This window comes from Lepidochelys kempii, chromosome 9, assembly GCF_965140265.1.
Source record: "Lepidochelys kempii isolate rLepKem1 chromosome 9, rLepKem1.hap2, whole genome shotgun sequence".
Classification (NCBI taxonomy): Eukaryota; Metazoa; Chordata; order Testudines; family Cheloniidae; genus Lepidochelys; species Lepidochelys kempii.
The window spans coordinates 82,370,988-82,384,270 of record NC_133264.1 but is presented as its reverse complement, the minus strand read 5'-3'; the positions used below and the strand labels follow the sequence as shown (position 1 = coordinate 82,384,270).

Genomic DNA, 13,283 nt, shown 5'->3' with positions numbered 1-13,283 from the left:
CCAGCTCGACAAATAGGAATATCAGAAAGCGTGACTAGAGTAAAATCCGTTACACTGTACCTTGCACGAATGGGGAGTGCTGTAACTCAAGATGAACAGTTTATGGAAGGAGCCAAGAAACTACACTGGAAAGGTTTTAATAGCTTGGAGAGAAGGGGAAAAGAGCTTCTGTCCTGCTCCTGTCTTCCCCTGCTAGAGGAACATGCTGAGGCTTGGAGAATCTTCACTAGGGAATTTCCTTAAAGTACAGGACACAAGCACACTCTCCCCCATCCCCTACCACTCTGAGGGGGAGATATGGCCTTTAAAAACTAGTACATTCCATTGTCCTGGTGCATCTAGTCATGGAAAGAGAAGCTCTGTGTGACTGCTAATATGCTCATGTAAGTTATGGTCAGTTCCACTAGTTTGGAAGGCCAGGGGCTTGCTCAGGTGCCCAGAATCACTATAGCCACCGGGTTACAAAACTTGTTTTGTGAAAATGAGAAACAGGGACAGCAGCAGAGGAGCTGGCCGCTCTGGGACGGAGCATGCACCCACTCCAGCCCCACGCTGCATCAATCCCTGCCGAAGGAGCCCACGATGGCTCCCTGCCTGCGTAATACCCCTTACTGTCCAGGCTGGCATAGAGATATGGCCTCCGGCAGGTCTCCCCACTGGGGGTAGGGACACTACCAGTGGCTCTGCAGCAGGCACAGGGGTTTCTCAGCAGACACCGATAGCACTGAAGGGTGGGAGAGATGGACTGAAACCCTTGGCCTGGTTCCGAGCAACACTACTCTAGAGCAGGCTCCACTTCCGGTACCAGGCCAGGTGAGGGGGCATGAGGACTCTTGCCCTCGCTCCTTCTCCCCTCCACCCCGCTCGAGTCCGCCAGTTTCCCACAATCCTCTCTGTCTTCTCTCTCGCGCTTTCAAGATGGCGTCGTTGGGGGCTCCACGGAGCCTGGCGGCTCTCGCCGCCTTCCATCGGCGCAGGCTGCTGGCAGCATCCCTGCTCCGGCAGCCGGCGGCCTGCGTCCTCGGCTGGACAGCTGGCAGCGGGCTGAAGCGGAGCCAGCCCTCCCCGCGGATCTATCAGGTGCGGCGGGGAACGTGGGTCCCCACCGGAACCGGGCGCTAGCGGGGAGGACCCGAGGGAGCGCCGGGGAAAGGGAGGAGAGGGGTCTATGGAGCGGGCAGAGCCGGGGATGTGGGCAGGACTCAGCCGCAGGCTCCAGTGGGGGATAGTCGGCAGTGGGGAGCAGCAAGGGCCTGGGGGTGTTAGGGTGTTGGGGGTGTTAGGGTTAAGGCCGGTGGGGCTGAGCTCCTGGGGAGCAAGGGGGCTCGTCGGCATGGGGCTGCTGCATGGCGCCCTGTGGGGAAGGAGCCCTGGCATCAGGATTGCAGGGGACGGGGCCAGCAGGGCTGAGGACACCAGGGGAGGCTAGGGCCAAGCAGATAGTGAGTTTCTGTATAGGGGTGTTGCAGGTTGGGCTTTTATAGGGAGAGTTGGTGTCCTCTGTGTTTCTGCCTGTTTTTACTGATAAGTCGTGGCTGGTGGGAAGGTTTCGTTTGTCCTTTTCCTTCTGAGCCCTCTTTGCTCTGTTACTGCTTTCAACAGTTTTGGTTTTTTTTGTATACTTTTTTTTTTCTTGGATGTCCTCATTCCATTGCCCTGTAGTTTGCCTGAAAAAAATATTGTAGCTGCCTATTTGATGGGTTAGTGGATGAATATACAAAGCATAATAACACACGAACGGCCGTAGTGGGTCAGACCAAAGGTCTGTCTAGTCCCATATTCCATCTTCCGACAATGGCTAATGCCAAGTGCCCCAAAGGGAATGAACAGAAAAGGTAATCCTCAAGTGATCCACCCCTGGTTGTCCATTCCCAGGTTCTCATTTCTGAGTCCATTTGTTTTCCCCATGTTCCACTGCCAAACATCATGTAATCAAGTTATTGTACCTCACAAGGTTATTCTGGTGAAGAAAATTTAAGTGATGTTGACAAAGTAGGGAACTTGCTGGAGCTATAGCATGAATGTAAGGGGACTTGAGTAGACAGCTGTTGCTTATTCTGTAGTGGGTAACTGAGGACCTAGTACTAATTACACTGACTTGAACAGATTTGGGCCTTCTGACAGCCGTGTAAATACTGTGTTCTCTATTATGTTTACATATGTGGCCGTTAATTTTGATGCACTTTAGTTCTAATGTTTTTAAAACAAAGTTGGAAGCTTTCTTAAGTAATAAGAACTGATCTTTTAATTGTGAAATGTTTATGTTGTAAGCAAATATTTAACACACAGTTTTGTTACATGTTGTTGGTTTATTAGATGGTGACATAAAAGGGGGGCTGGTAAAGAATGAGACAGTCTTTTTATATCAAAAATACTGGTTCAAATTTGACCCAGAATAACAGTAGGCTGTTAAGTGGGCTAGAGGACCTGTAATTATAGTCATGGTCCAGTCTAATGGAGACACAGTGTCTGTATCAAAAAGCCACCAGCATATTCAGTGGTAATGGCATTCTCCTCTTGACTTAGAGGCCAAGAAAATGACTACTCTGAGCCTCCAGCTTCTGAAGAGCATGTTGCACCTGTGTTATGTGATGCCACGCTTTTTGGGGGGGTGCTGTTTTAAAATACTTGTTTTTAACCTATAAATAAGGGCTGTCTGTTTAATTGCAGTTAACTCACATGATTAACTCAAAATTAATCATGATTACATTTTTAATCGCACTGTTAAACAATAGAATACCAATTGAAATTTATTAAATACTTTGGATGTTTTTCTAAATTTTCATGTATATTGTATTCTGTGTTGTAATTGAAATCAAAGTGTATATTATTTTTGGTTACAAATATTTGCATTGTAAAAATGCTAAACAAAAGAAATAGTATTTTTCAATTCACCTCATGCAAGTACTGTGTAGTGCAATCTCTTTGTTCTGAAAGTGAAACTTACAAATGTAGATTTATTTTTTTGTTACATAACTGCACTCAAAAACAAAACAATTTAAAACTTCAGAGGCTACAAGTCCCTTCAGTCCTACTTCTTGTTCAGCCAGTCGCTAAGACAAACAAGTTTGTTTACATTTGCAAGAGATAATGCTGCCCTCTTCTTATTTACAATGTCACCAGAAAGTGAGAAAAGGCATTTGCATGGCGTTTTTTGTAGCTGGCATTGCAAGGTATTTACATGCCAGATACAAAATTTTTATTAAAGCTAATGTTAAAATAATTATATAACACATAGGTTGAGAAAAGAATGTCTGTACATCTGGGTATAGTACTTAGATTTTCCACAAATACAAAGTTTGTTTTTAAAAGTCATAGGATACATAGAGTACATAATCAGCAATAACCCAAATTTAGGTGAATAGATTTAACAATACAATTTAGATATTAGAATTTGAGTACTCGGGTACATCACTCATGAAAAGTTATACAGAGATTTGGTTGTGAAAAGCAAAATATATCAATGAGTGGAGATTGTCTCTCAGTAATTGAGAATTAAACATTCGTAAGCCCCTTCATGCTTCAGCCACCATTCCAGAAAACATGCTTCCATGCTGATGACACTTGTTTAAAAAAAATAAATGCGTTAATTAAATTTGTGACTGAACTCCTTCGGGGAGAATTGTATGTCCCCTGCTCTGTTTTACCTGCATTCTGCCATATTTCTTGTTAAAACAGTCTTGGATGGTGACCCAGCACATGCTGTTCATTTTAAGAACACTTTCACTGCAGAGTTGACAAAATGCAAAGGTACCTGTGACGGGTTGGATCACAGAACCCCCTTGGGGCTGCCAACTGATGTGCCAAGACTACTACTTCCCCTGCTTTCCCTGCCAGTTTGGGACTCCAGCACCCTGTCTTGCTGAGCCAGAAACGCCAGTCTGCTCTAACACAGACTCAGGGTCTGAACCATGTCCCCTAACAGCAGTAGGCTTAACTGAAAGCAGCTTACAGAAGTGTGCCTGCCTTTAACACTCAGATGCCCAACTCCCAATAGGGTCCAAACCCTAAATAATTCTGTTTTATCCTGTGTAAAGCTTATACAGGGTAAACTCATAAATTGTTTGCCCTCTATAACACTGATAGAAAGGTATGCAAGCTGTTCTTCATCCCTCCCCCCGCCCAGGTATTAATACATGCTCTGGGTTAATTAATAAGTGAAAAGTGATTTTATTAAAGACAGAAAGTAGGATTTAAGTGGTTCCAAATAGTAACAGACAGAACAAAGTGAATTACCAAAATAAAATAAAACACACAAATCTAAGTCTAGTACAGTAATAAAACTGAATACAGATTAAAATCTCACCCTCAGAGATGTTTCAATAAGTTTCTTTCACAGACTGGATGCCTTCCTAGTCTGGGCACAATCTGTTCCCCTGGTACAGCCCTTGTTCCAGCTCAGGTGGTAGCTGGGGGATTTTTCATGATGGCTGCCAATGACAGTGGCCAAGTCGTGCAAGATCTGTGCACAGCTGATTGCTTTGAGATACTGGTGGTGATTTTAAGTGAGTTTTAAGTGTGGTGGCTGGAGAACAGACAAAGTGGTTACTGGTTTGTTGTTTTATGTTTGCTTATTTCAGGTAAGGGAAATAGGGACAGAAAAGGAAGCAGAATAAGTAAGAGTGAAGATCAGAACAAGCGAGAACTGCACGGGTTGCAAATTACCCAGAAAGTGTGAACATTGGGTCCTGGGAAAGTCTCTGTTAACTAAGAAGCCTCTGAGCTGAGTGCCTCCCAGTTTCAGTGAACTGCAGAGGGGGCGTGGCCCAGCACAAGAGAGCAGGAAAATGACTACCAGTGAAGCAGCCAATAAACTATAGCTGGCTAGACTGAAAGCAAAAGAGAGAGATGGAATTAAGACCATTAGAAATGAATGCGGAGGAGGCTGCCCACAAGAGAGCTGTGAAGGCAGAAACAGCCAGGGTGGAGGCAGAAGAGGCTGCCCATAAGAGAGCTATGGAGGCCCAATGGGAGGCTCAGAATCATGAACTGGCTGTTATGGAGTTGAAGAGACAAAACCCTTCAGCTGCTGGCTCCACTTTCCCAAAAATCCACAAATGGGAGTGACTATGCCCCCAGTATGATGAATCCTGCAATATTGCAGAATATTTCATCGCCTTTGAGAGACTGTGCACCCTCCATGCGATCCCTGAAGACCAAAAGATGACCACATTCATAACAAAATTGACTGGCAGAGCTCTGGACATATTCAATAAGATGTCTATTGATGATGCTTCAAACTGTGGTAAATTTAAGGAACTTGTTCTGAAACAGTTTCAGGTTATACCTGTAACCTACAGGATTAAACTCGGGAGTCTTAAGAGGGGATCTGGATTGAGTAATGTGGTTTATGTAAATGAAATGAGAGATTTGGTAGACAAGTGGGGGAGGGGGGAAAGGCATTACAAGCTGTGAAGGAATGTGTGATTTGGTTACTCAGGAACAATTCCTGAATATTGTGCAGTGGTGATGTAAAACAGTAATTGTGGGACAAAAAGGTGGATGCAGTGGGAGAACTAGCTGGGTATGCAGACTCTTATGAGCAAGCACCAGCTGCAATTAAACACAAACCACTGGCTGAGGGGTACAGGGTTGGTGGAAAGCAAAACCACCATTTTGCCCCTGGGAAAAAAGAGGCTGGGCGTTCACCTCCCCATTCCCCCGTTACTCATCCCATATTTCCTGCACAAGCAGGGGATCCCCGAAGGTGCTTTCACTGCAGTTCCTCAGGGCACTTGAGAAGCAGCTGTCCCAAATTAATGGCAAGTAAACCTCCCTTGTCCCATGTTCGCTCAGTTGCCCTCAGCCCTGAGTCCCCTCCTACCTCTTAACACACCAGCTTGGTGGACACGGGGCCTAGTGAAGTGGACAGGGAACATGTCAAGGTTGATGGCATGGAATGTCTGGGGTGGAAGGATACAGCGGCTTAGTTCTCTCTGGGTCAGACCTGGGTCTGGGTTTGCAGCAGGCTGATGGGTCTGGCTCAAACTAGGCAGGGCACTGAAGTCCTAAGCTGACAGGGCAGGAAAGCAGGAGCAGAAGTAGTCTTGGCACATCAGGGGCAGCACTCGGCCCAAGGTTTAAGAATCTGAAGCGCCTTGCAAAATCTGAGAGGGATGAGGTGTGGAGCATGCTTTCAGAAGTCTTAAAAGAGCAACATTCCGATGTGGAAACTATAAAACCCGAACCACCAAAAAAGAAAATCAACTTCTGCTGGTGGCATCTGACTCAGATAATGAAAATGAACGTGTGTCGGTCCGCACTGCTTTGTATTGTTATAGCAGAACCTGTCATCAGCATGAACGAATGTCACCTGGAATAGTGGTTGAAGCATGAAGGGACATACGAATCTTTAGCGCATCTGGCACGTGAATATCTTGTAACGCCGACTACAACAGTGCCATGTGAATGCCTGTTCTCACTTTCAGGTGACGTAAACAAGAAGCGGGCAATATTATCTCCTGCAAATGTAAACAAACTTGTTTGTACGAGCAATTGGCTGAACAAGAAGTAGGGCTGAGTGGGCTTCGTAGGCTCTGAAATTTTACATTGTTTTATTTCTGAATGCAGGTTTTTTTGTACATAACTCTACATTTGTAAGTTCAACTTTCATGATAAAGAGATTGCACTACAGTACTTATATTAGGTGAATTGAAAAATACTATTTTTTGTTTTTTTACAGTGCAAATACATGTAATCAAAGATAAATATAAAGTGAGCACTGTACACTTTGTATTCTGGGTTGTAATTGAAATCAATATATTTGAAAATGTAGAAAACACCCACAAATATTGAAATAAATGGTATTCTGTTATTGTTTAACAGTGCGATTAATTGCGATTAATTTTTTTAATCCCTTGACAGCCATACTATAAATCCTTAAATTAGTTGGGCCCTGACCTCAGAGATGGCCTCTCTCCTTATGGCCCTGTCTAAATGATGAACTCCCATTCTAACTCTCTAAGGCTTTTAAACACAAGTGTATACAAAGTAAAAAACTTTTTTTTAAAAAAATATGTAACTAGTTGTGACCAGTTCTAGGAGTGTGTATTTAAAAAAATATCAAATCTTTTCACACTGGCTAGCCGGTTTAGGCCACAGGTTAGGAAGTGTCTGTGCTACCAACCCAAACCATGCTCATTGTACTCTAAAAGGAGTAAAACAGTCTACAGTAAAAGCTGTTTTATCCAGCATGCTGAGGGAATTGGGGGTGCTGGTAAGTGGAAAAATTCCAGTTAACTAAGAGGGAGTGAGTTTGGGTGCAGGAGGCGGTGCAGGGTTGGGGCTCGGGAGGGGGTGTGGGACACGGGCTCTGGGAGGGAGTTTGGGTGTGGGAGGGGGCTTGGGGCAGGGGGTTGCGATGAGGAAGGGGTTTCAGGGTGCTAGATCCGGGGGGGCACTCATCTCAGGTGACTCCATGTAAGTGGTGAGCTGTTCCTAGGCCAAGGCATGGCTCTGTGCGCTGCGCTGCCCCGCCCCGCCCCACGTGCTGGCTCTGCAGCTCCCTTTGACTAGGAACCACAGCCAATGGGAGCTGCAGGGCCAGCACCTGCATGCGGAGGCAAGCTGCCTAGCCACGCCTCCGCCTAGGAGCAGCAGGTACAGGTTGCCGCTTGTGGGGAGCCACCCGAGGTGAGCACCGCCTGGATCCAGCACCCTGACCCCTCCCATGCCCCAACTACCTGCCCCGAGCCCCCAGCACCTAAACTCCCTCCCAGAGCCCATGCCCCGCACCTCCTCCTGTGCCCCAACCATTCTCCCCCTTTCGCACTCTGAACCTTTCATGGCCATTCCTCTGCCTTGGAGCAGAAGGCTCATGTCGCCACTTCCGGGGAGCCACGCGGTGCCAAGTAGAGAGCCTGCCGGTCCAGTGCCAACCAGACTATAAACTGGACTTTCTATGAAGATTAGAAATGCTGGTTTATAGAGTTTTCTGGTTGGTATAGGGCCTGATAATACAGCTTTTACTGTATTCTAATGTCTGCTGTTGTATTTAATTATAACTATCAACTTTGTTTAATACATTTTAAAAATGTGTTGAGCTTGTTGAATAGTTGAAAAATACTTGTTGAATGTATAAATCGATAGAATAGTATTTGACCCGCTGTTAAAACTGGTTGATTATTGAGTAAATATTTACTTTGATGATTTTTTCACTTAATCATGGGACTGGAAGTGACCTTGAGAGGTCATCTAGTCCAGTCCCCTGCACTCATGGCAGGACTAAGTATTATCTATTTGGCAAAATTTCAACATTATTTTAATAATGTTTTATACCTCTCTTCATTCTTGCCATCACATGACTTTTTTTAGTATAGTTCATGGTGTATTTTCCACAGGATATTATAATTTTTACAAATTTATTATTCCTATTTATAAAATATTGTAACACCAACCATAGCAGATCTAATTTTAATTTTTTTAAAGCAAATCATCATAAAGGCTGCTGTAATCTAGACTCACTGAAAACCTATTTACAGTCTAATTCCCTGTCATTGTTAACTCTATTAAATTCAGAATTTTGTTCTGCAATGTTAAAGATTAAAATCAGTAGCAGCCAGAGTAACTACAAGAAGGAAAGGCAACCGTAAGAGTCTCTGCTAAAAGGGGGCCAACTAGTATGTGACTGACAGTACAATATTGTATAGAGGATCACCACGGAGCCCTGTGGTAGCTAGTTGTCTTTTACAAGCACCACTCTGTAATAAATTTCAGTCGGATGCTAGCTTATGAGCATAACCCTGCTTATGAAACACAGTTAAGATTTAGTCTATAAATTGGAATAGTTTTTAACTGGGTTAAGGGACAATCTTGTTTAGCTATATCTGAGAGAAAATCAAAATTTCTGCCTCACAGGAAATTCTGATATTTCAACAGTTGTGTTTTGCCCCGAATTGAAAAGAAACATCAAAATATCAAAATTTTTAGTGAAACAAAAAGTCTGAAAAAGTTTAATTGCAGAATTGTTGAAATAAGTTCTTGTTAATTTCAATTTTAAATAGGTTTATTTTTATGGCAGCCTATGCTAAGGCCTAAGCTTGCTATGATCTACTAAAATAATTTAAGTTAAATTTAAAAAAAAAAATCAAGCAGTGCATGTTTGCTGCCGAAGGTTTAAAGAAAGTCAAACCACTGAACTCTTGGAAGTCGCTGGCTAAGCCCCTGGGACCAGAGTTTGAAGTGCTAAGCCAGCCTTTGACAGCTGTCACCTTTCTAGTGGGTGCAGAAAATATTTTATTCTTTTCAATTTATACAGTCAGTTTATAAAAGGACTGGTTCATTCAAAGTTGAGAAACTGATTTGGGAAAGCTTCTTTTCCTCTTTCAGTCTGTAAATAAAAACAAGTATGAGTTCTAGTTCTAAAGTCTTGAAGGACATGGCAACCAGAAACAATAAATTCAACTTCAGATAATACTTCCTGATTTGATAAATCAATTTGTTTTAAATGCAGAACATGTTTTGATAAACTTATTTTTTCTCATGTATCCAGTACATTTAATCTAGCTTTATTTAACTAACTAACTAAATAAAATGCTGATTTTGTGCAGTTTTAATTTAATTCCAATTTCCATCCAAATGCAGCTTGACACAAATCACAAGTAAAAAATTAATAATCTAATAAATAAAAGAAGTATCATTCACCATTTTCTAATATAATAAATATGTAAAAATAAAGAATCTTAATAAATGTGTGTTAATCTATATAACTGATTAAATATACTTATATAGGTATAGTGTATCCTGGAGATTATTAAATAGTGGTTCCAAATTTAGTGTATAGGGTGAAATTGAGCTGAGTACCTAAAGTCTGTTAACTTCTGGATAAGTCTGAATCCTTCTCATGCCTTTACATATCACTTATGGCATGAATGAGCCTCTATCATTCCTTCTTCAGCTGCCCAGTAGTATTCCCACTGTGGCATGAGCTCAGGCTTCATTATTAACATATGTCCCAACTGTTTCCATCTTTTCTTGATATCTTTAGAGATAATGGGCTGTTGCATTTTGACGAATCTCGGCATTTGTTATAAATTCATTCCATTTAATACCTAGTATTTTTCTAAGGCATTTGCTTTCGAAGGCATTTGGATATCTGTATTTTTGGATTTCCAGCTTTCATATCCATATGTTCAGCTAGAAATAACGTTTTAGTGGAAGATTCAGAATTTCATCTTTAAACTAGATTTTTTATGACCAAATCTTGTTTAAGGTAGCGTATGCAGCTGCTGACTTGCCAATTCATGATACTATTTCCTTCTGGACATCCCTGTGGCTTGAACGTTAGTGTCAAGGTATGTTAGTTGATTCAGTTCCTGTATTCCTTTGCCTTCCAAAGTAATATTGGAGTTGTGAGTTGTTGGAGTTCTCGTTCAATTTTTTCTTCATAACTGATTATTAACCCTGCCTTTTTGATAACGCTGGACAGTCTTTCGGTTTTTACTTGCATTTTGGTTGAGCTGTCACTTAGAAGACCTATGTCATCAGCAACATCTAGATCTTCTAATGTATTGTTGAGCCTTGTGATGCCTGTGTTGTATCCATCTACACTTTCTCTCATTATGAAGTCAATAGCATTGCCAAGCAGTAGCAGTGAGAGAAGGCTTCATTGTTTGATACCAGTTAAGTGCCTGTCTGATTTTGAAATAATCTCATGTTTAAAAGATCTGTGTTGATAATCCTACTGCATAGTTAACTTCTAAGTGCTTCTTAAGTGGTAGAATACATATATTTTGGAATATACTTTACTTTACTGTGGGTATTTTTAAAAGTATCTTCAGAAAGCAAATAATTTGTACTGGCTTTTTTCTAAATTGGTCAGAAGTGTACTCCAATTTATCTACTTCTGTTGCTGATGGGGTTTTTTTCTTTGTTTGTTTGGTTTTTGCATCTTGACATTTTCCATTTTTATCTCTGTTTCCTGACATTTGTTCGGTAATTCTCTCTCCCTTTTCCCTCACTTATTTATTTATATTTTTTAAAAGAACATTCTATAACTTGCATAGGCATACTGTAGAAGGTGAAATCTAAACATCAAGTCACCTTTAAAGTCCAGACAATTTTTATTCCCTTCCATTAGAATTTTGTGGCAAAGTCCTAAATGAAAATTCAGTTTCATTGAAACAATGAATTGTAACAGGGAAGCATCCTTCCCCTGCTGCTGAAATGCCAGAGTGGTGCAAAAAATGCTTTGCTATATTCTTGTTCAGTGGTGAGCTGGAGCCGGTTCACACGAACCGGTTCGCACGAACCGGTTGTTAAATTTTTGAAGCAGTTTTAGAACCGGTTGTTAACCCGCTTCCCTGCAGGGGGCGCTGAGACTTTGATGAGCTCCGGCCGAGAAGTGATGTCGTTCCTCCTCTGGCCACTGGGGGCGTTGTGCTGCCGGAGCCATGTGGGCTGCTGCCTGACCCTGGGCATGAGTCCTGTTGCTGCTGCTTCCCTGGTCCTGGGGCTCCCGCTGCTGCCTGTTGGGTCCCCGGCTGCTCTGTTGGGCCTGGGCTGCGTCCTGCTGCTCGGGCTGCTACGAGCCACTCTCCCCGTGAGTACCCACAACCAGCCTGTCTCCAGCCACTGCCGCACCCCTCTGCCTGAAGCTAGCCAGCCCCACACCCCCCCGTCTCCAGCCAACCCCTGCCGCACACCCCTGCAGCCCTGCCCGAAGCCAGCCAGCCCCGCACCCCCCTGCCCTGCCTGCAGCCACCCCTTGGCCTGCAGCCAGCCCTGCACCCCCCTGCCCTGCCTCCAGCCAGCCCCCTGCCTCCAGCTAGCCCTGCCCCATGCCCCTGTCTGCAGCTGGCCCCACGTCCACTGGTGCCCTGGAGTTCCCAGGGCAGTAACCCTGCCCACCTGCTTCAATGAGGGAGTCAGGGAGCAACTGGGATCCACACATGTGTACATCCTAGGGTGACCAGACAGCAAGTGTGAAAAATCAGGACGGGGGTGGGGGGTAATAGGAGCCTATATAAGAAAAAGACCCCAAAATCCGGACATCTGGTCACCCTAGCACACCCCCAGGGAGTGGCGGGGACCCACACATGTGAAACGGAGCTCATTTCTAGTTCAGGCCCATCTTTTTAGAAAAGAATTTTAGGTAGGGTTAACATACATCCATTTTTTTCCCCGGACATATCATACTTTTTGGTTCTTAAATCGCCGTCCTGGAGGAATTTTTAAATTTTAAAAGATAATTGTGACAATCATTTACTCACATAGAGGTGCCAGTTATATTACTAATATACAAGTCAGAATTCCTGCTGTCAGCTATGGATATCTTTGGTAATACATTCCAGTAGATGTTGCAAAATAACTTCTGTTGTTGTTGTTGTTTTTTTTTGGGGGGGAGCAGGTTTTCCAAATAAAATTCTTGGTAGTCTGGCTCATAAATGGAAACAACCAAAACTGTAGAAATGGAAAGAAGAATTGTAAAATAAGAGTATTGTAAACACATCTCAAATGTTACTGCATCTAAATGTTAAAATGAATGAACGATCCTTGAAAAACTCTTGAGTAGCTATTATTTCAGTTTGATCATCTTAAACCTATATTTATTGCAGAAGTATGTTATTTGACGAGCTTTTCATTACCATTGGTTCTGATTAAATGCCTGTGACAGACATAATTCTATCACAGACCAGAATAAAGTTCTTATTATTTGCTTAGATCAATAAAATGTCTGGACGGAAATAAATTAAATGACAAAAGACTGTTCAGATGATGATAGGGGTCTTGTTTTTAAACTTGTGCAAGACAAGAAATTCAGAGATAAGGCAGAAACTTGGTCCTTATCCTATCCATTTGTGATGAGGTACTGCAGCACTATTCTAAAACCTGTGCAATATTTATGCATAATGGATTTAAAACAAAAAATGAAATGAGTTCATCAACTTGAAACATTCATTGCTGGTCTATTTTGAATTATCTTGAAGAGTTACATCTTTAGAAGATTTTAACAGGAAGATTTCAGAGAGTGATGCATAAGTGGGAATGTAGTCTTCGGCTGTCTGCTTTCGAATGAAGTAGACATAAATTTTTAGTTAGTGAAATGTGTGATGTGGCATATCATCTTGCAAAAGCCTCCAGATTACCTAGTGATAAACTATCGTCTATGTCAATGGTTCTCAAACTTTTTTACTGGTGACCCCTTTCACATAGAAAGCCTCTGAGTGCGACCCCCCTCCCACAGTTAAAAACACATTTAGATATATTTAACACCATTATAAATGCAGGAGGCAAAGCGGGGTGGAGGCTGACAGCTTGTATTCCTCCTTCCCCCCCCCCCATGT

General features: G+C 42.8%; 1 protein-coding gene across 2 annotated transcripts in view; it reads left to right on the top strand.

Annotated features, from left to right (window-relative positions):
- The first annotated feature begins 905 nt into the window (after nucleotides 1-905).
- The window catches only part of ABCB7 (ATP binding cassette subfamily B member 7), a 65,152-nt gene continuing 52,774 nt past the window's right edge, over nucleotides 906-13,283 (top strand). For both annotated transcript variants that reach the window (XM_073361125.1, XM_073361124.1), the window contains exon 1: nucleotides 906-1,080. In XM_073361125.1, coding sequence (XP_073217226.1) covers nucleotides 919-1,080 — 162 coding nt within the window. In that variant the 5' untranslated portion in view covers nucleotides 906-918. The remainder of the gene's footprint in view (nucleotides 1,081-13,283) is intronic.